At 38.9% G+C, this 27476-nt stretch overlaps 2 protein-coding genes across 3 annotated transcripts; one reads left to right on the top strand and one right to left on the bottom strand.

The window, feature by feature from the left end:
• The first annotated feature begins 396 nt into the window (after positions 1–396).
• arv1 (ARV1 homolog, fatty acid homeostasis modulator) lies at positions 397–6441 on the top strand. 2 transcript variants are annotated; one of them, XM_041805743.1, is made up of 5 exons: positions 397–534; positions 976–1095; positions 1295–1448; positions 3075–3299; positions 5937–6441. In XM_041805743.1, exons 1-5 carry the CDS (start codon positions 439–441, stop codon positions 6062–6064), a joined length of 723 nt encoding a protein of 240 aa, XP_041661677.1. In that variant the 5' UTR covers positions 397–438; the 3' UTR covers positions 6065–6441. The 2 variants fall into 2 exon arrangements, with proteins under 2 accessions (XP_041661677.1, XP_041661678.1); XM_041805744.1 differs by having other exon boundaries at positions 398–534; positions 979–1095.
• An 810-nt stretch (positions 6442–7251) lies between these two features.
• LOC121521622 (serine/threonine-protein kinase/endoribonuclease IRE2-like) lies at positions 7252–24464 on the bottom strand. Its single transcript, XM_041805742.1, has 8 exons — positions 24188–24464; positions 17815–17890; positions 10555–12348; positions 10290–10453; positions 9975–10198; positions 8488–8617; positions 8239–8339; positions 7252–7909 (listed from the first exon to the last, which is right to left on the bottom strand). Exons 3-8 carry the CDS (start codon positions 11741–11743, stop codon positions 7678–7680), a joined length of 2040 nt encoding a protein of 679 aa, XP_041661676.1. The 5' UTR covers positions 11744–12348; positions 17815–17890; positions 24188–24464; the 3' UTR covers positions 7252–7677.
• Positions 24465–27476: the final 3012 nt, after the last annotated feature.

The following is a 27476-nucleotide window of genomic DNA, read 5'->3' as shown; positions in this document are numbered from 1 at the left end:
AAGCTCCGTACCAGAAAGGGCATAAAAAAAGCACATTGGAATCTAAATTCTCAAACGTTCCTTTTAAAAGAAACCAATCAAAAAAATGTGAAATGCACATAAAATCAGATGGAATTACAAAACATATATCCTGTGTCTAATTGATTTTAAACATACTGTGAAAATGCAGGCGTATCCTTTTTATTATTTTTTATTTGTTTATTTAGTGCGACAAAGTTACACTGCTTTAAGATACCTACAAATATAGGCACACGCTGGAAAAAGAAAATACTTCATGTGGATGCATCACTCACAACAACATATAGGCGTAATTCTAGAAACAGCAAGGAAAATCAAAGTATGGACTTTTATTTTGAAGGCGGGACTCTGCAGAATCGTTTTACTTCCACTGTGGTTGTTTGAAATGTTAGCCTGTTGGAACACGCCACAGGCTGAGTGATGGGGAAAGATGAATTTAGATGTATTGAATGTAACGAAAAAGCCTCGGAGTTACACAGGGATTACAGTAACGGAATCTTGAAGATTACAATATGTGTGCGTAACCTTGGATTATTGTTGTGGTGATTGTTCATGCTAAAGATGCTAGCTAGCATGATCTATCTTCCACCGTTCTTATAAATGTTTTGATTTAACAAATGGTTTATGCTTCACACTGTCTAAATATACCCATTGGATTCTTTTCTTCAGTTAAAAACTTAACAAGAGGGTAGACATTTCCAATCTGTGTCCACCGGCTGTAGCCACGACAGTAACAGACGCATTTGTATCAAAGACACCAATTGACACGGTCGCACGTCAAACCAAAACACCAATCTGTTTATTTAATGAAACCCTGCTCCTTTACTGTAACAGTGACTACATTATAGGCGAATGTTTTTAACTACGGCATTCCTAGAATTTATTTGCATCATCGTATTTCTTTCAAGTTATCACTTTATTACCTGTTTAAAGTTGACTGTGTGTTTTTATTCACAGAAGTCATGCCAGAAACCAGTGGATAAGTACATTGAATATGACCCAGTTATCATCCTCATTGATGCCATATTGTGCAAGGCACAGGCTTTCAGACACATTTTGTTCAACACAAGCTTGAATGTAAGTTATCTACTATTTCAGCTTCCTCTCAAATATGTACTGAAAAATAAATCACTTTAGGACCTCTTCATAACCTCATAAACTATCAAAACATCCTCTCTAAGCTCAGCTGTGTTGCTCCTTTATAACGAGCCACAGGATCAAATGAGTTGCTTTCTTCCTCGTGCCTGTTTGGTAATGTTTCCTTCCACCTGTGCAGATTCACTGGAAGCTTTGTGTTTTCTGCCTGCTGTGTGAGGCGTACCTCCGATGGTCTCTGCTTCATGGCTCCGAGCAGAGCAGTGACCCTGCTGACATCATCAGGTACACCAAGGAGTGGGACTTCTACAGTATGTTTGGGCTGGCTGCCCTCGGTAAGAAGGAAACAAACTCTAACATACACTAAAACCACTGGACTGATGGTGCCTGCATGTACCACCACCATAGGGTACAATTTTAGAATTAAGGAGCCATCTGACTACAAGAGACGTCGTCAGTATTCTTAGATGTCTCCCTCACATTAAACAGCTGAATGTGGGACTGAGTCATGATTAATACAACCTCATTTCCAAATAAAATGGGACATTCTGTAAAATGTGAGCAGAGCTGAACAATTTAGGAATATAATCTAATTGTAATTCTTCCCCCCAATGTTGCAGTAACTCTTTATATGTAGTTTTCAAAAAACAAGCAATAAATAATTCTATATTATAACAAACACAATTTTTGATAGGCAACACTATGGCTGCAAATTCTTTTTTTGTGATAAAATGTTTTTTATTTATATTAAAATGTTTTTTATTGCCCAGCCCCAATTTTGAGCAAAACAGAAAATGTTAATCAGTGTTGTGAAGACATTGTAACCCTATAATTAACTGGAAAAGAGCACAGATAACCATATCAGATGTTTGGCCAAAGATTTTTAACTTTTTTAAAAATAATATATCCATTGTTAATTTGATGGCATTGATATAATTTTAAAAAAAGCTTTTTCCTTTCCACGAGTGTTCCAGTCTTTTGTTTCCACTGTCTCAATTTTTTTTGAAAAATGTTGCCACCATCGTGTCCAAAACAATCATGTAATTTACCCCAATAAATGAAATTTGTCAGTTTCAATTTCTTTTGCATTCTATGTGGGGGGTTTTTTCAATAAAATAGTGAGTTTCAGGGTTTTATATCCCAACTTTTTAAGAAGTAGGGTATTTTTTGTCTTTTTTTTTAACACAATAGAATGACCATTTTTGTCAGCTTCAAATTTTACTTCAAAGCTGCATAAATGACCCCTCTTATTGTTACTGTAACTGTCGAGCTTAAGAATCAAATGTTAAGGTAGTAAAATAAAACAATGTAGTATAAAATAGCTTTAAATGTATTTATTAATTGAGGTTTAAGATTGAAAGCAGTGCTTACATGTTTTATTAAAGATAATGATTGTTCTAAACAAAATAAACAACCTAAAGTGATGGATTTGAATAACAGTTTTACCAAAAAACCATCAAATCCCAGATATTTAACTTTTATTTAACAGTTATGACAGAAAAGTAGAGAATGCTAGCAAATTAACACATTTCACATGCCAGAAGAAATAAAGACATTTTAACATAAATAGTGTTAAATTTATCTACCATGTGTTTAAATTAACTCATCAGTTGCATAATTACTTAGTTTATTATCATGTTTGTTTCAGCATCTTTGCCACTGCTTTACTGCATTATTATTGGCCTATCTGGCCGGTTAATCTAGTTTTGATTTAGATTTTTTTCCCTAATTAGATAGGCTGATGTAGAAGTTATTTTTTCTTGACCGTTCGCTCATCCTTTTAGCACAACTATATGGGAATAATATGATTTTGGGCTGTCTGAGTCCTAATGGTATCACAGGTGTAACTACCTGATTAATGCTTAATTCTCACCATTATCCAGCCTGCTTTGGGCTCAGATTTTATTTGCAGTTAATAAAAAGAACTTTGCTTTTACATGTTTTTGCTGTTGGTTGTGTAGAGCTGTCGGCGTTCTGCTGCGGCGTGTTGTGGTTCCTCTGGCTGGTGGTGGGTCGTCTGCAGGGTGGGACCATGGAGATGAGCCTCCTCCTCCGAGCTTTGCTGCTCTCCTGCTATGGGAAAGTCCTCCTCATCCCCGCTGTGATCTGGGAGCACGACTACTCACCGCTCTGCCTCGGCCTCATCAAGCTGTTTGTGCTCACGTCAAACTCACAGGCTATCAGAGGTAGGGAGGATGATGATTTACCCGCATAATGAAAATAAAACATTTCACCTTATCTTAATGTAGTATTATAATGCTACAAATATGTTTTTGATTTACTAGGGTATGAGACAATTGGGTATACTGTAAAAAACCCAGAGTGTTAAAGGCTCCACTAAAATGATAGCCTGTTAAAAGACTGACATTCTCTCTTCAGCACATGGCTTTAATCTCCACCCTGTCTAGTATTGAGTGAATTTTAATACATTAATGACAACAGCAAATTAACCTTGAGTTCTGAGGACATGTGATTATTTTTCAATAAAGGTAAGAACTATTGTACAACAGTTCAGCATATTAAACACAAGTTTTTGTTGGTATTGTGGACTTTGTAACAGCTTTAATTCGTTATGAAACTTTTAAAACTCCTTCATACACCGAGTTCCAGGTTATTATGCAAACAACGTTTTTCTCTGATTTTCTAAATATCAATGCAAATGACAGTCATAATATGTTTCAAGTCATCAACAGTTAGAGTATAATTCAAATTTTTTTGAACAAACTTCATAATGATAACTATAATTTTTAAAAAAATAAAAACCTCAAAATGCACTTTTCCACATGTTCCACATTATTAAGCAGGCCACAGGTTTCAGCAATATGGGAAAGAAAAAGGATCTCTCTGCTGCTGAAAAGTGTCAAATAGTGTAATGCCTTGGACAAGGAATGAAAACATTTGATATTTCAGGAAAAATTAAGCATGATCATCGTACTGTGAAGAAATTTGTGGCTGATTCAGAGCACAGACGGGTTTGTGCAGATAAAGACATAATGAGGAAGGTTTCTGATGGACAAATACATCAGATTAAGAGAGCAGATGCTAAAATGCCATTACAAAGCAGCAAACAAGTATTTGAAGCTGCTGGTGCCTCTGGAGTCCCACCAACCTCAAGGTGTAGGATCCTCCAGAGGCTTGCAGTCATGTATAAACCTACTATTCAGCCACCCCTAACCAATGCTCACAAGCAGAAACGGTTGCAGTGGGCCCAGAAATACATGAAGACTCATTTTCAAACAGTCTTGTTGACTGATGAGTGCCGTGCAACCCTGGATGGTCCAGATGGAGGAGTAGTGGATGGTTGGTGGATGGCCACCATGTCCCAATGAGGCCGGGACGTCAACAAGGAGGGGGCGGAGTCATGTTTGGGCCGGAATCATGAGGAGAGAGCTGATAGGCCCCTTTAGGGTCCCTGAAGGTGTGAAAATGACCTCGGCAAAGTATATAGAGTTTCTGACTGACCACTTTCTTCCATGGTACAAAAAGAAGAGCAGTGCCTTCTGTAGCAAAATTTTCTTCAAGCATGACAATGCACCATCTCATGCTGCAAAGAATAGCTCTGTGTCATTGGCTGCTATGAGCATAAAAGGAGAGAAACTCATGGTGTGGCCCCCATCCTCCCCTGACCTCAACCCTATTGAGAACCTTTGGAGCATCCTCAAGCTAAAGATCTATGAGGGTGGGAGGCAGTTCACATCAAAACAGCAGCTCTGGGAGGATATTCTGACATCCTGCAAAAAAAAATTCTAGCAGAAACTCTCCAAAAACTCACAAGTTCAATGGATGCAAGAATAGTGAAGGTGATATCAAAGAAGGGTTCCTATGTTAACATGGTACTTGTCCTGTTGAGATGTTTTTGATTGAAATAGCTTTGATTTCAGTAAATATGACCCCCTGATGCTGCAATTTCTACAAATGACCATTTCCAGTTCTTTACAACCTATAAAATGTTTTAAAAAGCTGTTGTGCTTAATAATGTGGAACAGTGCATTTTGAGGTTTTTATTTTTTTTTAAATAATTTTTGTCATTATGAAGTTTGTTCCAAAACATTTGAATTATGCTCTAATGGCTGATGACTTGAAAATATTCTGTCATTTGCATTATATTTAGGAAAATCTGAGAAAAATATCATTTGCGTAATAATGTGGAACGCAGTGTAGTTAACAGTCACAGACAAGTGTTTCTGAGGGTTGAGCAAATCTTTTAGGCTAGTTTTCGTACGTCATTTTAATGAGGGACAAATGACAGTGTCTGTAATCTGATCACAAGTGCAGTGAAGTAGAGAGCTCAGTCCTTTCACTTGTTGGTCCTTGAATAGATCTTTTTACTGTCAGCTCTTGAAATAAAGGTTGCATTTGTTTTTCCACTGAACTATCAGGAAGTTTCTCTGTTGGCTTACAAACTGAAGTTCTCACATGGATGTGCAAACTCTCTACAGCCTTTTTCATGCATGCTCTCTCAAAATCTACGTTCAGGACAGTATTCACTGGCATTTTCCTGACTTACCTTTTCACACATGCCTCCCACAGCAGGAGATTTTGCCTGCTGAATTTGCACATTGGCATGATACTAAGCAATCATACATAATGATGCCATAAGAGGCCAGCAGGGGGAAGTCTGGATAAAGCTGGTGTGAAAAATGAGCTGATTGCATCCTGACCTTGAAAAATTATAGAATTTTCAAGAGTCTAGTGCATGCATGCAAGGAGGTTTTGATATCAGATTTTTCAGATGTACTTTAGCTGATATGACAGCAAAATAAATCATGGAAAAAGATTTGTTCTTCCTAACTTTCTCATCCTTTTCTCTCCCTCCTCTGCAGTGATCCTGAACAGCAGCAGGCGTCTCTCGTTGCTGGCCGTGTGTTTCGGCCTGCTGTCAGAGACTTGTGTGGCTCAGGCCTGTAAGAAGATACCATGGAGCATCGAGGACTTGGTGACTTTTGAATGAATGGTTCATCAAATTGAGATGACTGTGAAGGAACTCAGGAAATAAAATGTGATTTTTAATGCTGACCTGAGGCAAAGTTGAAGCTGGAGCTGGTGAACTTTTTGCACAATGAGGAGAAATGGGACAAGAAGATGGCATCAAAATAGACAAGTGTTTTCTCTTTATGGAGGATCAAAATCCATCTTCAGTTTTGAAGACTCAAGGCAATGACCTTGGTCTTTTTATTTTTATGGGTACCATACTCTCTTGTCTTTTACTGTATTGTATTGTTACTCATGCTTCAATTCTCTGAAGCCTCTCTCTCTAAGAATGACACAAACACAAAACCAGAGGCTGTAATTTAATAAAAAATTCTTCTCTGTTTAGACAGAAACCGACCAACATGCTTCACATTCTTGACTTCTTAGTAAAATGCTCACACTAACGATGCTCTACTTGGCTAGTGGTGGAGGCTAGGCGCTCTGGGTGGCTCCCTGCACCTTTTTTTGTAGTGGTAAGCGCACTGGGACACAATAGTCTGCACCTGGTTGCTGTGTTGTTCATGAGTGTTGGGTTAGTTAACTCCTGAAACACTCCCTATGACAGACTGCCGGCTTCCCTTTTTATTATGTTTCAAACGTGGTACATTTCCTTAGGTGAAAGTCCCTAGATGGTGTTGTCTGGTTTATATTGATAAAATCTATTATTGTTACTTTGCCACACTAGTCTTGTTCAAGATGATTCTGTTAAACCATAATTCAAAAGAAATGTTTGATTTTCAATAGTTGATTTTCAGTACATTTTAATTTTTTAAAATTAATTTGTCAGTTACAAGTTATTTCAGTGACTATTGTGTTTTTTCTTTCTTTAGCAGAAGAGTACAGACATTTTTGTCCTTGTGTGTAAATGCACAGATAAGCTTTACATTTCATGGACAGCCATATATTCCTATAGAAAAACTCTAACATGGGGGCATTTATGGTACAACTGACACAATGTGTTGAACATTATGCAAGTGTTTTACATTCATATGGTAAATATGTGGAAAAATTACAAAATAATTCAAAAAAGACAATTGTGTATACTGTAAAATTAAATAGTTTTTCCCTTTTTAATCACTGCTTTAGCTGGATATGCTTTGGACAAGCTTTTTTTCTTCAGTGATAGTTGGAATGCAAAGTTGGGAAAAAATCACCACGATAGATTGATTTGATAGATTAATATTACCACTTTATTTCTGCTCGTGTGATGCAATTTAATATGTACAAACTAACAGCCATTTCGCAAGATCCAGCCCTCCAGAGCTCAGAGTTTTGTTTTATAAAACTACATAAAATGCATGTTAAAGCAACCCATCATAGTGATACACATTTATAACAGCTAACAGAGCACCCTCACATATTTGACCTGAGTGATTTGTCAAATGACTTTAAGTCAGCCACATTCATCAAAATATGGCACTTTACAACAGTATACTTAAAAAATACAATCATGCAGGGTGGAATGCTGTCTTTGCAGCAGCAGGTTTGATTGCTAACATTTCATTTAAATCCACTCAGTATCAGTGGACCTCACTTACATCTGAGTCAAGACCCCTCTGAATGGATCCATGTGAGCCTGGAGTCACTCTTCTGTTAGCTTGGTGAATGTCTGGGTTTCTTAAACAGGTGGCTGACATGTTCATCAGGGTTTGTGGATGAGGTAGCCCCTCTGGTGGCAATGCTGTCTCTTGGAAACTCTTCTATTTCAAGTATTCTCTTCAGGGACGGCCTTGAATTCCAGCCACAGCTTCTTGCAAAACCATAGACTCCTCCAAACAGACCAGGAAATAATGACAGGACATCAACTTCAGCAGCCTCCTCTTTGCTGAGAATAAAAAGAGAAATAAATCCATATTTATAAAATATCTGTAACAGTTAAGGACAACATAAGCAATCTATTTGGCAAATTTAAGCAAAACTCATGACAAATATGATAATGGGCTGTAATAAATTAAATGTAGGAGTGTTTTTTTCCTTCCCATAGATGAAGACTTCAGCAGCTCTGAATAGAAAAACTTGTTGTACGATATATTTTTGGAGCATTTGGTGTATGCATATTTGATGAGGTGTGGGTCAATGTTGAAGTAAAATGAGAGATGATAAAATATTACCACATCAAAAAAAAACCCACATTTTTACATCAGTCAAACTCACTGGTGCACAAAGAGGTTTCGAATGAAGCGCAGCAGTCCCAGGGTGTTTTCAGCGTAGGGTTTCTTCTTACTGTCCACTTTTAGGAGCAACTCTGGAGAAAACTAAAACATAAAACGTGAGCTACAGTTACATCTGTAAACTGAAACTCGCATTGCTTGGTGTGTTGTTTTCCTGTATGTTCTTACAATAGAATTAAAAGAAAAATGGGAGTGGGGATATAAACTGGGGAAAATGTTATGCCGCACTTACCTGAGTTTTCCATCCTTTGATGGATCCATTTCCTGAACATTTTTCCATTAAAGAAATCAGTTCTGGATCTGCACTGTTGTACTGTTTGACTTCATCCATGTCTCCCATCTCAATCAGATAGTTTTCTCTCCTGGATGAAAGAGTTGTAAATTAATGATGGATCTGCCATTGAATCTTGTTTGATGGAATGCATGATTGAAGTCTGAAGAAACAAGACATTGGCAATTTAACTTTTATTCATTTAATAAAAAGGAGCCTCAGTTGCGTGTGGAACAACCATACACAGCCACAACAGCCTGGCTCCTCCTCTTCATGCAGGTCAACAGCCTGGTCACACACTGCTGAGGGATGGCATCCCATTCTTCAAGCATTTGCCGCAAGTCAGCCAGCATGGTTGTGTTGGTCACTCTGACATGAACAGTACACCAAAGCTGATCCCACAATGGGGTCGAGACCACTCCACTCCCAATCTCTGGAGGTAGTCTCTGATAAACCCCGCTCTGTCATGTCTGAGGATCGAGCTCAGTCCCAGAGATATGAGAGATTTCTCTCTGCATTGAGATTGCCTCCAATGATGACAAGCCTTGTTTTTCCAGTGAGGGAGATGCTGCCTCACACCAAAAGATGGTACTCTATCAGTGCAGCAATCAGCGTTCGCTGTCCACACTTTGACCCTACAATCTAACTGCCAAAGGCAGAATCTGGACTCATCCTTGAACATGACGTTCCTCCACATGTTTACCGGCCCTATCCAGAACAGTCAAAAGGTGGCATGCTGATTCATGGACCAAACACTTACCATCCACTGTAGTAGGGCCAATGCTCACAGGTGCTAACAATCAGGGTGCCAATTAGGATAATTGTCAGCACCCGGGGGTACAAGAAGCTTAAAACAAGAGTCAGAACAAGCTGTTTGGCATTGGCAGAGAAGATCTGGCAAATTTTTCAAGGGTGTAATCCACATACTCAGCTCTGCTGCTCATCCCACAAATGCATGTTCGTGCACCATTTAAAAGGGAAATAAACAAACTTTCCAACAGTCAGAGATTTATTGCAAACAAGCATTGTTACAACAAAAAAATAATCTACCAAATACAAATCTTGATGAGTTTCTCATCAAAAACTGAATTTTGCATTTAGAGCTTTTTTTGCTTTTTTTGGAATGCAAAATTCCAATGACTAAATCCCAAACACAGAAAGAAATCACAGATGAAGGAACATCTAACTGTTTTACAAGATGTGATCTGGCCATGTGGCACAGCCAGAAGAAAAAGAGTCCATAGCTGCCATACTTGTTGCCATTACAACTGAGGAAAATACTGTCAGTGCTTTTTTAGATGCCATTTTAACCAGTAAATAAAACTATCTTAGTTACTCTCAACCAGTATTGTAGACTAGCCAAACAACTGAAGATACTATCAGATAAAAAAAAAAAAAAATACAAGGACTCAAATAAATCTATTGATTCACCAGAATTTTGTTCTTACCTCTGCTGCTCCCAAAAGAAAGGATGACTCAAGCATTCCCAGACTTTTGGTCTCTTCCTTGGCTCTTCATTGATCATCATCTCAATGAGATCCTTTGCCACCACATCTTCAACATGGTCCAGCTTGTACCTCCCCTGAACAATGTTGTTCTCACATTCCCAAGCTTTGTCTCCAAAAGGATGGTGACCCCCGGACAGGATGTAATAGATCAGCATCCCTGCCACCTTCAGAGTGAACAAACACAATCAAGGAAGGAATTTTTCATGAAGCCATCAATGAAGTATTGAAACAAAACAAACAACATCAAAAACATACCTGTATATCAGTGCTGGACTTGTATGGTACATCAGCATCTTCTACTAAGGTCTCCTTGGCCTTCCAGCACTCTGTTCCAGCGGCCCCTGTGTGATAAGTCGTTTGGCCTTTGGGCAACCGTCGACTGATGCCAAAATCGGCTAATCTTGCCCTCCCAGTAACATCTGAGGAAAAATCAAGAGGAAACTTGTTAGAAATGTGGATATTATAGACCACTACGTGATATAATTCATCATCTTTAGAGTATACCTTCAAGTTGTCTCACCAATCAAAACATTTTGTGGTTTGAGATCCCGATGGAGAATTGGAGGGTTCTGACAATGAAGCACCCTTAAACTCTCAAGGAACTCATGGACAAGTTTCTCCTTCGGCAGACCTCCATCTTTATTGGAGTTGATGTATTCTTCCAGGGTGTACTCACAAAGCTGAAGACCAAGGTATCCAAAGGTCTTATCCTCAGCAAAGTCAACATATCGTACGATAGATGGATGATCCAGCTCTGGGAGTCGTAGAAATCCTTCCTCATTCTTCAGCTCCTTATAGCTGCGTTTCAACATTCTCTTGATGGCGACCTCAGTGCCTTCGTCTCTCAGCCCCAAGAAGACTTCAGTGCCATTGCTTCCCGCTGCTATCCTGAATTCATCTTCATCCACAAAAATCATGCTTCCTATTCTGGTTACTCTGCTTTCATCAGCACTCATGAGCTTCTCTAATTTTTCTTGCCATCTCTTGCTGATTGGATGCCATCTGTGTTTCACTGTTGTTGCAGTGGTGTTGCTGTGAAGAGGCTCAGCTGCTGCTGAGTTTGATTTGCTCAGATGATTTTTCAGACGTCTGATCACGTCTTTAAGATCTCTCAGCATTCCCATGTCTGCAGATGTCAGGATGTCATCAGGCACTGAAGTTATCCCTGCAGATGTCATGAAGTTTACAGCATTTTCCACAAAGAGCAAGTTTCCGAATATGGCATATGTGATCAATCTCATGTCAGAGGAGTATTTCTCATCAACAAAAGGGGCGACTGTTCTGCATAACTTCTCAATAAAGTCTGCATCCCAGCCATTGTTGCCTTTTGTTTTCTGTGTTATCACATAAAGTGTTTTCATAATCACATAATCAGCATCATCATCATCATCATCATCATAATAATAAGGATGATGTCTGGTATCTGTGCCAAGCTGTTCCAGGAGTTGTGGAATCAGCGCACAGCCTTGCTTACTTTGCACTTCTTCAACAGTGCACAAAACTGTAGACAAACTCTTAATAACCTGATGCACACGGTTCTTCATAACATTTGGAAAGCGACTGATCGCACTTGAGATGTAGGTGTCTACACTGTCAGTGTCTTTGAGCCATTTGATACAGCCTTGGCGGAACTTTTCTGCATCATGCCCAGTTATTGAAAATAGGGTTTCAATAATGGTCACAGAGGTCTGAGGATGCTCCAGCAGCATGTTACTGCCATAGGTTTTGAACACCTCTTCAGGTTGATTGTATCGCACAGCACGGTCCAAATCCAGGAAGTAACAGATTTTCCCCCCTTCAGATGCACTGTTATGAACTATCTGATATAGTCGTTTGTTGTCGTTAGGGGAAGAATAGGGTAATTCTTCTACCAGAGCACCAGCAGAAATGAGTGTTTTCACAACATCTTCCCTGTTGTTCTCAACAGCCTGTTTCAGTGGTGAGAACCAGTGATAATCTGTAGTCCCATTTGGATTAGCATTTGCTTCAAGAAGTTTCTCCACAAAAAGCAGTGGTGCATTGTATAGAGAGACATAATGCAAAGGTACGAAGCCTTTTCAGGAAGAAACATCTGGTTTCGCACCCTTCTGCAGAAGGTACATACAAATGTCCTCCTTCTGGTATACAACAGCAGCGATCAGTGGTGTTATTAAATCGTTTAACTGGGCGAATGGGTACGTTCCATTGATGTTGTTGACCTTGAGTAATTCTTCCAGCTCCTTGAGGTCGTTGTCAAATATACTCTGTATTACAGGATGAGTTTCTCTTATGATGTAATTCGTTAGGAGGTCTGCGAGGGGATCATTCAGAGTAGCTGTGAAAATATAACCGTAGAAAATAAATTGAGGTACAATAATTCTCAAAGAATTTCATATTGTTTTCAAGTTTATAAAAATGTGCAAAATGTCACCTGAGAATAAGACTGAAGTCTCTTTAGTTATTTTACAGATTTTTCAGTGCATTGACAAGCTAAAGTGAAAATCCAGTTTAACAACTGAATGTGTCAAATACGATGGCAACTCATTCAGAAAGAAAAACTCAGCTTTAACCTGAAAAAAGACAGAAATAACTTAGTAGACGAGTGTGCAACACGTCAGCTAGGCTGGGTAAAATAATTTTACCTCATTCTCATTTTCTGTATTAATAAATCAAAGTCATAAAAGTTGATAAGTCGTGAAAGATGAACAGATCCAGTGGTTCTACATTTTATTACTGCTTATGCAATTTATATTTACTCACGCCAACATTTGAAAATGCAAGAGAAGTGGTGCACCTTAACTTTCTTATCCTTATTTATGAAGCTAAATACAGTAGCATGTTTTAACAACGACATTACAAAAGAGAGAAAAGGTTTCAAGTTTGCATTTTGGTCCACAATAAGTCAACACTTCATGGCTTTAATAATTGGCTGCCTGCTGAGGTCAGCTGTACACATGGCTCTGTATGTGTCTGACTGAGTGACTCTACTTTCAGAGCCGTACATACTAGGGCCTGCATAGACTGCATGGACTAGACTAGTCAACCCTTTCCCCATAACTATCACATAGTCGTGCCGAAGCAGGTCGGCAGAAGAGTAAAAACACCTTTCATAAGATGAAAATCTTTTAGGGTTGTTTTTGTTCTTTATTTCATACACAAACAGGGTCTCGTTTGAGTAAAATGAATGCAGTGCTAAAGCTATATCTGAGGTATTTACCGCAGTGGAGGCAGACCCCCCGATGAAACCTGGCCCATAGCGTAACTCTGTGTAGAAAGGCTCTGAAAGTAGAGTCACTCAGTCAGTCAGTCAGACGCATACAGAGTGTGATGAAATACAAGCATGAAGGGGTGTTGTGCAGGAAGTGGACTTGTGTTGTTGTCAATGAAAAAGTGAAAGTTATTCAAGTTGTGGTGCCTTCCAAGTTTAGAGGAGTGGTGTTGGGTGTTGCACATAATGGAGTTGCTGGTCACTTAGGAGTTAAGAAGACTTATGACCGTGTCTTGAGTCATTTTCTCTGGCCTCGGTTTAAGCGTGATGTCTCAACATATTGTAAAACTTGTCATACATGTCAAATGACCGTGAAGCCCAACCAGAAGATCAAACCAGCTCCTTTTATGCCCAATTGCAGTTACTGAAAATCCATTCGAGTATTTGCTTGTGGACTGTGTTGGTCCGCTGCCTAAGAGTAAATGTGGTAGCAGTTACTTGCTGGTGATGTGTAAGTGTACTAGGTACAGCTGCTGCTTTTCCTCCACGCTCAGTTAAAGTGAAGCTGGTTCTGAAAGCCCTCACTAGCTTTATGTCTACTTTTGGTATTCCAAAGTGATACAAACAGATCAAGGGAGTAACTTTATGTATCGCACTTTTGCACAGGTGTTGAAGCAGCTTCAGGTAAAACACAGTGTGTCAAGCGCATACCATCCAGAGTCTCAGGGGGCTCTGGAATGGTTTCACCAGACTGAAGTCAATGTTACGATCTTATTGCACTGAGCTTTCACAGTACTGGGAAGAAGGTCTTCCCTGGCTCTTGCTTGCAGTCTGGGAGGTTTGTCAGGAGAGCATAGGCTTTTCTCCCAATGAGTTATTTTTTTGGCACACTGTACATAGTCCCTTGGCAGTGTTGAGTGATCACTGGAAGACTGTTGACCCTCCTGAAAATATTTTTACTTTTGTGAATGACTTTCGTTGTCATTTATACAATGTCTATGCCACTGCTCAAAGAAAACTTGGTATGGCTCAGGACAAAATGAAGGACCTTTTTGACCGTAGAGCTAAAGCTCAAAGTTTTAAACCAGGGGATCAAGTTCTTGTATTGTTGCCTACGGTGGGCTCTCCCTTTCAGGCTCACTTTCATGGGCCATACACAGTTAAGAGTTGTATGTCTGAGTCTGATTATCTCATCCATACCCCAGATAGGAGGAAGAAAGTCCAGAGGTGTCATGTTAACCTTCTTAAGCCGTATTATGACAGATGGTCAGCTGTTGAGGCAAAGAAGGGGATCGGTGTTGAGTCTATGAGTAGTTCTTAAACTAAGGCTGCATGTGTTTTAGCAAAACCTGTCACTGTTCCGTCTGAAGATTTTTGGTTCCATCAGAGCAGAGTATTGCTGGAAAACTTAACAACTCAGCTTATGTGAGCAACTTACAGTCTCTTTTGAGGGATTTGTCAGATGTACAAAAGACTGATCTCATACAGCTGATTAATTCCCATCTTTCCTTATTTTCAGACACTCCATCATGTTCCAATCTTGTGGAGCATAATATAAATGTTGGTGGCGCCAAACCAATTAAGCAACGTTTTTATTTGGTTCCTGATGAGAAGGGACAGAGTATGGAAAAGGAGCTTGAGTACATTATTGAAAATGGTATAGCAAAACCAGCAGCGTTGAACTGGGCCTCACCTTGCCTACTTGTTCCAAAGTATGATTGTACAGATGGATTTTGTACAGACTTTAGGAAGGTAAATGCTGTTTCTAAGCCAGATTATTACCCATTGCCACATATTGAAGACTGTGTTGATGAGGTTGGCAGTGCAAAGTTTGTCACAAAGCTTGATCTCCTGAAGGGCTACTGGCAGGTACCATTAATCCCCAGAGCAAAAGAAATCTGTACTTCCGTCACACTGAAGGGATTGTTTTCATATAACATCATGCCATTTGGGTTATGGAATGCCCCGGCCATGCTCCAGAGGTTAATGAACAAGGTTTTGCACGGACTTTCAGGGTGCATTGCATATTTGGATGATGTTGTGGTGTACAGTGACTCTTGGGATGATCATGTTCAGCGTATCAAGGCCCTGTTTGGTCACTTGGTGGAGGCTAACCTGACAGAAAACTTGTCAGAATGTGAATTTGCTAAAGCTGGGGTGACTTATCTTGGCAAAGTTGTTGGCCAAAGAGAAGTGCAACCTGTGAGAGCAAAAGTTGAAGCTATTGATAACTACCCTGTGCCAAAGACAAAGGAGGAGTTGGAGAGGTTTTTGGGTTTAGTGGGGTATTACAAGGGATTTTGTCAGAACTTTTCTACTGTGGTAGCCCCACTGACCAACCTTTCAAATAAAAAAGCTGCCTTTGAGTGGTCTCCTCAATGTCAAGAAACATATCCTAAACATTTCCAAGACTGTAAAACTCTTCCATATTCAAATCCCTGCTCAAAACCCACCTTTTTAAACTGGCTCTTAATGTTTGATTCTTGTGTCTTGTCTTTTGTGTGTTGTCTGTTTAGCTGTGTTATGGGTAGTGTGTGTTTTGTTTTTCTTGTTGTTTTGTTCCCCCACTTCTCTCTCCTTTTCTCTTTCCCCCTCCTCCTCTTGCCTTCTCTCTCCTCTGCTCCTCTCTCCTTTCTCTCTTTCCTCTGCTGCAGGTTTGTTCCTCACCTGCATCAGATCAGCAGTCAGACCTGCAGCAGAGGAGGTTACAAAGGAGAGGGGAAAGCTGCAGACTGTCTCTAAAGCTGAAAGCGTGCAGGCCTGCAGGAGTGAAGCTGAGCCTTATATGACTGACCTCGTTCAAGAAAGACTTTCTTTTCTTTTCTTTAACTTATATACTAGGTTGATTAGCTTCAGTTTTCTTAGGAAGCTCTTTTTGTTAATTAACTTATTTTTGGTAAATAAATTTTTCCTTATTTTTGAGTGTTTCCTGCCTCCTTTCTACAAATCAATTGTTAATTCCGCTTGTCCCCTAGTTACGGGAAACGTAACAAGCTGTTATAGTGTCTTTTGATTTCTTTGGCATGCAATGTCTTTTAACTTTTGTACAGTGTCTTTGAGTTCTTGAAAAGTGCTTTATAAATAAAATGTATTATTAAGAATCATTTGTTACTGTGAAAAACCTGCTCTGTTGTTCTGCTGTGCTTGCAGCTCCAAACTTCAAAAAACCATTTAAGATTCAGGTGGATGCAAGTGGGGTCGGTGCAGGAGCTGTGTTGCTACAAGAGGGGGAGGGGGCCATTGATCATCCAGTCTGCTACTTCTCCCGTAAGTTTAAGTGTCACCGGTTAAACTATTCAATTGTGGAGAAGGAGACACTGGCAGTTATTTGGGCCCTTCAGTACTTTGAAGTTCAGGTTCAGAAATGTTCTGGCAGATGCTCTTTCCCGAGCGCAGATTGATATTTACAACACATCTCTCATGTGCAATGTTTGCTTGGTACTGCTGCCTCTATCTTTTGTTTCAGGGAATGGCTCCATCTGGTGGTGGTCAGTTCGGGTTATCTATCCCTGCAGTTTGGAGGCAGAGCCATTGATGATTGCTACACCTGTATTGAAAGGCATAAGATTTTCCTCAGTTGTTTCCCTCTCTCTTCCCAGGGACTGAAAACCTCCAACACCCATCATGTCTGGTCTGTGTATCTTTCTAAAATAAATGTAATATTTGCTGCAAAACCTACTGTGTGGAGTTCCCTTCCTTGTGTGGCTTATACCATCTAGCCATAACACGAGCCATGTGTAGGGCAGAAAATGTTATAATTTGAACCTTCCCCATGATGGTTTTAATGTTTCTGTAAGTGTGGATTTAAATATGAACTGTTCATATTTAATGCATATCTTTAGGAAATCAAATCTATAATATACATTCTTGAAAGTAACATTTCTTTCTTTAACTGAATTATTAGTAATCACAGGGGTTGAATTGAGAAAAAATCAACAGTCTGTAATAATTTGGCCCTTTGGCACTGACAATAAAATAATATGGCCTTCTTGGTAACCAAAGTTGCCCATCCTTTGACTAGAAGGTCCAATGGTGTACATGGGAGAGAAGAGAGAGCCCTGAAATGTTTTCTTTACTCCCTCAGTTGAACTGTGGACCTTTTGGTCAGTTCCTCTCAGTAAACAAACCCTCCTAATTCAAATTTGAATAGTATTGTAACCATACAGAAATGTTTTTATCATGTTTATCATTAAAACAGGTAACTTGAATTCCAGGTTAAAACATCTAGTAGTATGGGTGCTTATCAATAACACGACAAAATAATCTTATAAAGTTAAAGTGGAATATCTGCAGTTGCAATTTATATCTGTCCTGATTAAAAGTGCTAGGATTTTCTTGCTTTTCTTCTCTTACTCACTCTTGTTCATAATCTTGAGAGCTAAAGTGTTTGCAAAAAAATTTGGATGTGGTTGTCAGGTAGCTGACATTTTCAGGGTAAGTATTTTGGAAACAAACTAGCTGAGCTCAAAGTCCCAAAGGCTAGACAGAAATGTTCATTTGAACACCAAGTCTTTCTTTGCTGTCATACAAGCCAACCAAAACCATTTCCACTCATGTTTGCCTCTCAGGCTGCCTACACAGAAGAACTGTTACCTATTTCAGCGTTGTCACTCATGGTTGCAGGACAGGATAGGTTCTCTCATTAGGAGCAGGTCACCAGCAGTCCAGGCTAAAACAGAAGGAAAGACAAATGAGGAGATGAATTAAACTTCAGAACTGGTCACTTTTTGGTTGACCGCTGAGGTCAGCCCCACAGATGGCTCTGTCTGTGTCTGACTGACTGAGTGATGCTACTTTCAGAGCCCTACCATACAGAGTTGCGTTTGCTTGTACTGATTCCTGTCCATAATGGCTGCCTCCACTGCTCCACATACCTCAGATTTAGCATTAGCATTGTGTCTGTTTTACCAGAACTGGACCACGTTTCTGTATGAAATAAAGAATAAAAACAACCCTATAAGCTTTTCATGTTAGGAAAGATGTTTTCACTTTTCTGCTAACTTGATCGGCATGACTACATGATAGTTTTGGGGGGGGGGGTCACTGTGAATACTTGTATACAAGGCCTGCTAGCGGAGCGGTTAGCTTGGCCTTAGCCAGAGCAGCACTTTAGTCATTAATGTCCAGCATTTCATCATTACAGTCAGCGCTGAGAGCAACACGGATATCTTTCCATTGACAGAAAATGTCACTCTTCTGCCATCCTGCTTCAGCAAGAGTACATGGGGAAAGGGTTAGTTGTTGTGAGATAAAAAGCCTGCTAGTGCAGTCATTAACTGGGACTGAGCAGTGGCACTGTTGTCTGAACAACACATGTCTAAATCAAAACAAGTGCAGAGGACAACACTGAAAGCTGTCTGTGACCAAAAAACCATCCTCGCTCTACTCCTGGCATGGCTTTCCAATCATGGCGGTGGGCTTGTCCTGTATTGTCTCGCGTTAGCTGTTAACTTGCAATGTTGCTGTAGGACCACTGCAGTTTACTCCGAACTGGACCACAATTCTTGTTAAAACCTGAGCAGACAGCCACACCGACAACTTGTCTTGTGCAGAGGAGAGGTTTTGACGTGTTTGTTGCAGCACAACAGAGCACAGAATAAAGCCATGGAATTTTCTCCTCAACATTCTCAAGGGCTGTGGCAGAGTTGTTGAGTGTGTTGGTGCCAGAGGTTGCGCTGGACTTTTTTGTTATTTGTCATTTTGACGGAAAGGGTCGTAAAAATTCCGTCATTTCATTTTACAATCCATCATTATAATTTCCTCTTTAATATCTGTAATATGATATAATTCAATATGATTTTATTAGTTTTTTTTTATTAAACTTTTTATTTATCGAAAGAACAGGATATACATGTTGCACTTTTGTGTACATATCATCATGTCTAAATAAAAATCCAGATAATATGGGAAAACAAAATTAGAGAAAATACATACATATATATGTTTTTTTAATCTAAAAGTCATAATAGTGGATAATTAAATAAATAAAAGAATGAAAGAAAATCGTTTTTATCATTTACAGTTATCACAGTCATGGTACACCAGAACTACCAGGAAAATGAGAAATGATGCATTAAGTGTAAGCTATAACAAATAAAAATATAATAAATGTAAAAGATAAAAGATGGACATGGCAGCAAATATTAAACAACCTCAGCTATAAGAATTAGTTTGTCTGTACCATGTTCACCTCCCCCTGTATGTCCTCTGTCTCTTATAATAGGGTGAAAGTAACAAAAGCATCAAACAACATAGATACTGATAATAGTACCAGAAGAAATGAAAACATTTTGTGCATACATGTAAAATTACTAGCGAGAATTGTATACTGAAACAAAACAGAAAAAAAAGGGGAAAAAACTATGGAAAAAAAAATTGAACCAGATGAGTGGAGTCAAAAACAAGGAAGTTTAAATCATTTCACCCAGTATTTTGTCTAGAAGTTGCCATGTAATTTATCCAGATATTCCATAAACTCTCAAAATGATCTTTTTTGAGCCTAAGAATGAATGTTAGCTTCTCCATTTCATAAATATCTTGGACCACTTTAATCCAGTCCTTGACTGAAGGAGGATCTTTTGTCAGCCATCTCCTTGTAATTGCTTTCTTACAAGCGAGTAGAAGAATGTTATACATACATTTATTCTCAAACCCCTTCACAGTATCTGGTCTTAACCCCAGATATAAGGCCTCAAACCCTGAGGGGATCACTACTCTCATGATCTTTTCTATAGTCACCTTGGTTTCTTCCCAATATTTTGAAATGGCCGGGCAGTCCCAGAAAACGTGGAAATGAGTTGCCTTATTATTGCCTCAGGATCTCCAACAAGATGTGCTTCCTCTTTGAGAGATCCTTTGAGCTGGAACTCTAAAAAACCTAACCTAATTTTTCCACCCAAATTCTCTCCAGGAAGGAGATGATGTACTTTTCCATTGTTGTAAAATTATTTTTTCACACGTCTCCAGCTGCAGTGTTACGTTACTCTCTTTCTCCCATTTCTCCTTATATAAATAGTGTCATCCCTTTCATACTCTTGTAACACCTTGTATATCTTTGATATGTTTCCACGGCCTGAGTCTGACCTATAACCAAGTAGAAAAATCTTCAGTATACCCGAATGGGTTAGTTGCCACTCTTCTCTATTCATAGTTTTCTCTACATAATGCCTGATTTGCAAAAATCTATAAAAATCCTGATTAGTTAAACCAAAGCAATTTTTAAGATCCTGGAATTGACGTAGGGTGCCCCCCTCATATAGGTCACTGTGTTTTGTTAACCCTTTGTCAGCCCAGTGTTTAAATCCTGCGTCCATTCCATCTGGTAAAAAAAATCTGAGTCATATCTATCCATCTCAAGCTCCAGTATGGTTCCTTAGCTTTGTTTTCACTAATTACACTGTGCAAGATGCTAATAGGTATCTTTTTCCACGGATTAATGTCTTTGAGGCGATCAACCAGCCCACTGTCCCCTATGATCGCTTGTAATGGGATATCACTGGATATTTGAAATTCTATCTCTTTCCACCAAAATTTTTATCATGCTGCTCGGTAGTAATTTTTGATGTTTGGTAGGGAGAGGCCTCCTTTGTCTTTTGCTAATTGAAGAGTCTTGTAACGGATTCTTGGTCTCTTCCCCTGCCAAATGAATCGTGATATTAATTTGTCTAATTCTTGAAATTTTCCATTAGAAAGTTCTGCAGGTATGTTTTGGAATAGATATAGTAATCTGGGAAGCACGTTCATTTTTATTACTTCCACCCTCTGTCCTAATCCTAAGAATGGCACTAGGTCCCATCTGGTCAAATCAGATTTAATTTTAGAAAATAAGGGGTCATAATTCTCTGATACAGTCATGTTTAGGGCCTTTGCAATATTCACACCTAGATACCTAATTGACTTTAATTCCCAATTGACTCAGAGATCTTCTCTAATTGATTGGCTAGGGGAATAATTAAATGTCAAAATTTGGGATTTATGGGTATTAAGTTTATATCCTGAAAATAATCCATATTCCCGCAGGGTTGAGAGCAATTCTTGAAGAAAAGTGGATGGGCGTCCCAGGTATATCAAGATGTCATCTGCGTACATGGGATTTTATGTTCTCCATGAGCTAATCGGATCTCTTTTATCTTCCCATTCTGTCTTATCCACTGACCGAGAGGCTCTATAAAGATGGCAAATAAGAGTGGAGAGAAAGGACAGCCCTGTCTACACCCCCTTTCTAATTTAAAAGAATGTGATAATCCTCCATTAATCCTTATTTTATTAGTAGTAGTTTTTATTTAATGAAGCACCATTTCTAAACTTATATTAAGAAAACTATATTTGAGGTTCTGCATTTTAATGGCACTGAGATAAAGATGAACACAGTGGGAACTGTTATTAATCATCGGTCGCCTTGGACACATACGAAATTTCACATAAAATCGAACCTGTTACAAAAAAAAGGGAAATAAACGACAATTTCGGCATCAGTGTGCAGACATGATTAGAACAACATGAAACAGGCTCATTGTGCAAAGGCCTTTGCATGTCTACCTGTGTACTGAGACACGTGCAGGCTGCAGAAGCCTCTCAGTGCTGTCAGCACGGATACTGACGCGCTTTCATTAATCTACGATGTTGAGGTAAGTGAGCTAGCCCACTGGCTACAAGATTTTTAATAGATTAAATAACCTCCTTGATAGTCCATGTGTGCAAAATGGAAAAGGTCTATGCATCTGTCTGTGTGTGTGCGCTGAAATGCAGGGTCATCATCATCACCATCATTCCAGTCCTTCAATGAAATGATGGACAGCCTTCAAAATTCTCTATCATCCTTCAAAAAAATCCATCAATGATGGAGAATATTTGGTTAATGCAACCTCTGGTTGGTGCATTTTTTTCACTCTATGACTTAACCAATCAGATGTGAGAAAACAAAAGGGGTGGGGTTAAGGGCTCATTTTCTCGAATACGCAGAGGGAGAGAGACAGAGAGCAGAGAGAGGGGCCAGCATGTAGCCATATACATTTAAGTAACCGCTTACAATACATTTGACTAACAAAAAAATAACAATAATGATAAAATCACTCTGCCAGTCAGCTGGGCTTGACATTTACATCCATCAACTAGCCAGGTGTAAAGATTTGAGCTGTAGCCGAGCAGTCACCCTAATTAGCTACAATGGCGGGTTGACCTTATCAGTGTCACACTCCGACCGTGCTCGTCTGTTAGCGCCAGTGTTTATGCCGTTTGGAACATAGAAGACTAAAATTTCCCCCAAAATAACTGTAAAGTGACTGGCCTCAAACAGATGTTTGTGCGTTTTGTGCAGCATTTAGGGCTTTCATGCTGTAGAACTATGACACACAAATTCGACACACACATATGCTGACACACGCGCTGTGTTGGTAATGTAGACTGAAGGCTTCCATCTGTTGATGGGAAATGTTTTTGAATGTTGGAGGATATGAACTGATCTAAACTTTCTCCTTCTGCTTAAAAGTTCCTCTCTGTTCGTGGAGGATCAGCACGTTTGTGCTGTTTGTGTGTGTGTTCCAGCTGTGAGTCTCTGTCATGTGAGCCAGGGTGTTCAGTATGTCTAAATATAGTTTGATTCAAGGTTGTTATAGTTAACTATAACTAACTAAATAACTAAAATTCAAAAATCATTTTAGTTAACTGAAACTAAATCAAAACTAAGCTTGACCCAAAAAACAAAAACTAACTTAAACTGTATAGTGCACTTACAAAACCAAAATAGAGTAAAAATGGAGACAAAATATCCTTAGTTTTAGTCTTTGACACAACCATACTGACTGGCACCTACACACAAGTCTGGGGAGTGTAAAATTGCCTGATCTGATTAGTTAAGACTTCACACAGTGGTAGTTTGATGTCTGGAGTTGTATTAAAACATCACCATGAGTAAATAAAATGATAAGTGAAGAGTAGCCTGTTTTAATATGTTTTTAAAAATGTATGACGCTCACTCAGCCCTGACGTCTATCTGTAAAAAACTAAAATAATAAAACTAATAAAAACTAAACTAAATTAAAACTAAGCATTTTTCTTAATTAAAAACTTAACTAAACTAACACAGAAAGTGAAAACGAAATAAGAATAAAAAGTAATGAAAAATACAAAACTATTATAACCTTGGTTTGATTAACCCCAACCCTTTATATTGTTTGTTTGAGTTGAGGGTGACCTAAATGATAAAACCTCTGCAGATGGGCTTTGATTTTAATGTTATTAAACCTTTGACACGTTTGTATACATCAGATTTGCTGTATATCGATAATTAACGGATATAAAAGATGACAGAAACTCTGAAATTTTAGTTCACTGAGGCAGTGATAAACAGAGGCAGAAGGATAAAAGTCTGTAACTGATAACTTAGGAGCCAAAATTCAACTGATTAGTGATTTCTTTTTTTTTTTTTTTTTGCTTCTAATATTAAACAGCCAACAGTTGTTTACCAAGTATCAGCTGTTTTCCAAATGTGAGCTTCATGCACCAAATGTAAGTCATCTATTATTTAATTGATAATTTCATCAATTTCAGGGCTTTATTTCACACATATCAAGATATTTCCACCATTAAGTTTTTAGGAGAATAGAGGGGAGGAGGGGGAAGTTTAACACTCGACATTCTCTGGTGGAGATTTGTCAGAGTGGAAATTAGAGATGTTCTTGTGATCTGCTCTTTGTTAACGCGCGTGCGACACAATAAATTATCCGTGCGATATACTAAAACGCGCACACGTTTAAAAAAAAATAACATGCTCATGTTCATGTCACCTCCCGGGCTCCGTATGATGACGCTACTGTAAAAGTAGGAAAAAAGGGGAAAAAACAGTTCCGTAACGTCAAAAACGTTACAGTTGTAAAGAATTTGCTAATATGCGTGTCTTTGTTCAAGTATTTTTAGGATGCAGTTTAAATGAATGACTATTTTGATTAAAAAAATGTCATAAACTTACAAAGTTGGGGAGTGGTTTCCGCTTTGAAGTGACTTGAGGCGATTCCGGGTCCTTGACACTTTATTTTCTTTCCGCCTCTCCTCACTTCCTCGTTTACCGGAAAGATTTGGGCGGCAAGGATATGGTTGTTTTGGTGAAGTTAGTTAGTAGGAATTGCAGGTTAAATGCCTATACATGGTCCAGATGTGCCCTCGGTTAATGAAGGGAGATAACATTTTCAGTCAAACTCCTGAGGGCTTTATTATCCAGTCGCCGTTTTCTTCAGAATAGTACAACTTTATGCCCTCAGTTTCGCCTGTCAGGCATACAGGCTGCTCTAACTGTAAAACTAATGTTGATACCAATAAATCGCCATTGTAATTAGACAGGTAAGCACTGATGCTTTGTCAAAACCTTTGGTGATTCATTAAGACGGAATGGTTATTACAGAGAGGGTTGCTCTTTTTTTTTTTTTTTTAAATTTTGCTCTAACCTCAGTATCCTGTAGATAGTATTTAGGGATTTTAAAGTAACCAAGTCTCATACTAGTAGCGTATGTCTGTCTGTGAATGACTGTGTGCGTATGTGTGGGTGGGGCGAGCAAGAGTGTGAGAGAGAGAGAGAGAGAGCGGTAGCAGAAGGTGCGGTAGTTGTGTACACAGTCGGGTCTGAGTTCAGTCATGTCAGAGAGTGACTTTGTTTACACCGGAGAAATTAAAGTGCTGCTTATGTACTGTTCTGAGCTCGCTGTGGCCGATAATAAAGACCCCAACTTCCTCAAGATACAGCCGGATTCCCTGTGTCTGCTTACCTCTGCTGCTGTTCAATATTAGGTGAAGGGAGTTAGCCCCGGAGCTAAGGATAGCTTCGGCCCTGGAGCAGACCACTAAGTCTCCCCTGTGCGTTCTAACTACGGTCGGGGCGATGAAGCAGGAAAGGGTTAACACAAGCATTCTTTGGTGTCATTTTCTTTTTTTTTTTAATCAATTTGAGGGGAAAAACCTGTGTTGTTGGCATTTTGAGAAAGTTGTCTGTTCTCCTATGTGTCTGAGAACCAGAATACTGTATGGCAGGGGTGTCCAATGAAGGCCCGAGGGCCAAATGTGGGCTGTTGTCCAAATTTGATTGGCCCATTTGCAAATTCTTGGAATACACTGTACTGTACTTCATAGTTTCAGCACAATTCATGTGTTTTTGTGACTAAACTAAGACAACACTGTACATGGTAAAAATATTGGCAATCAAAATAATAATATCTTGTTTTTCTAACTCCCTGATGAGTTTGGCAGTACCAGTAATATCTGAATGGCTGAGCTAGTGGCAGCTAGGGCCGAGTAGGGCCCCCTGAAATCTGACTGGCATCCCCAAATACCTGGAAATGCTTGTCTATTTGCCTTGTCAGCCATTAAATTGGACATTTGGTGTTAGTTCGGGCAGGCCATGGAGTCAAGCTCTGGCCAGACCGGCTGATCTAATGCCGATCTAAATGATCTTAATTTCACATTCAAATGATCTGAACAGCTGAGCATTTGTTCATGAGCTTCTAGTGTCCTACTGGACAAATATCCACTCAAACTAACTATTTATGACAGTATTGTGAATGCCATATCACAAGAACCCTTTTAGAAATTTTCTTCAAATTTTGGGATCTAAACCAAATTAAGAATAAATAATTAAGTTGTAAAATGCTATCCACCCAGTGGATTTCACACTTTTAGCATTTTGTTTCCACTGTCCTAACTTTTTTGAAAATGTTGCTGCCTTCATGTTCAAAATGAGCATGTCATTTTCCAAAATCAGTGAAATTTACAGTCTCCTATTTTACATGTTTTCTATATTTTGTCCAATAAAATCTAGTGTTTTAGTGTTTTGCATATATTCTAATATTGTTTTTATTAACACATAATCCACCTTTTCAAGAAACTGGGTATTACAATTTCCCTTCTGATTGCCAAATAGAGTAGTGGAATAAGTGTCAAAAATTGCCTGAAAAGGCGGTAAAATAGGTTAAAAGTGGCAAAAATAGGCTGAAAATGTGGTGAAATTGGAATAAAAGTGTCAAAGGTCTACAAAGGTGGTAAAATAGGATTGAAAGTGTCAAAAATGGGTTGAAAATGTGGTGAAATTGGAATAAAAGTGTCAAAGGTCTACAAAGGTGGTAAAATAGGTTTGAAAGTGTCAAAAATGGGTTGAAAATGTGGTGAAATTGGAATAAGTGTCAAAAATTGGCTGAAAATGTGGTGAAATAGGATTAAAAGTGTCAAAAATTGTTAAAAAGCGGCAAAAATGGGTAAACAGGTAGAAATAGGTGGAGGTAAAAAACAGAAAGTGGCAAAATGGTTTAGAGAAAAGGGTAAAATGTGAAAAAGGTGGTGAAATAAGGTAAAAAGTCAGGCCACCAGAGGCAAAATGGGTTAACATAGGCAAAAAAAAAAAAATCTGCAGAAAGTGTCAGGAATTGGCTCAAAGTGGCAAGAACAGCTTGAAGAAGTGGGGAAAAGGGTTTATAGTACCAAAAACTGGATAACAAAGGCAACAGTTGGTGGATAGAGGCACAAATGGTTTAAAATGTGCAACAACAGGTGTAAAAAGTGGTGAAAAGAGGACACAAGTCACCAATGGGTAAGAAGTGGCAAATAAGGTAGTGAAATATGATTAACCAGTGCAAAAAATGGGTTAATGGTGCCAAAATGTGTTTGAAGTGGCAACAATAGGAGCAAAATTACACATTATTGATAAAAAAATCACTAAAGCAATGAGAGGTTTCTGACTGATATTCTCTTTGTAAAGCAGTAAACAAATCTTGTTTGAAAAAAAATCTCTGCCTCTGTGCTCCTGACTCCATAAACCTTCAGACAGAGAAATAAACCATTACATAACATGTAAGTACAGGATTGTTCCGGATTTCTTCAGTAGCAGCTCTACAAACATAAATGCATCTGTTGTTTTTGGCATCAGGCCTGTGAGCTGCAAACAAGGACATGTTGTTGAGCGATTAACAGTGTGTTGTTCTGATGAGGAGTTTCTGTACATCATTTTAATGAGGGACAAATGACAGTGTCTGTAATCTGATGACAAGTGCAGTGAAGTAGAGAGCTCAGTCCTTTCACTTGTTGGTCCTTGAATAGATCTGTCTTTTTAATGTCATATCACTTCTTTCATTTAATGTTGCATTTGTTTTTCTGCTGAACTATCAGGAAGTTTCTCTGTTGGCTTACAAACTGAAGTTCTCACATGGGTTTACAATGATTTTACAGCTTATTTCATGCATGCACCCTCAAAATCTACATTCAGGACAATCTTCCCTTGA

Source organism: Cheilinus undulatus, linkage group 14 (genome assembly GCF_018320785.1).
Source record: "Cheilinus undulatus linkage group 14, ASM1832078v1, whole genome shotgun sequence".
Classification (NCBI taxonomy): Eukaryota; Metazoa; Chordata; class Actinopteri; order Labriformes; family Labridae; genus Cheilinus; species Cheilinus undulatus.
The sequence above is the reverse complement of the archived record's forward strand: the minus strand, read 5'-3'. Positions and strand labels throughout refer to the sequence as shown.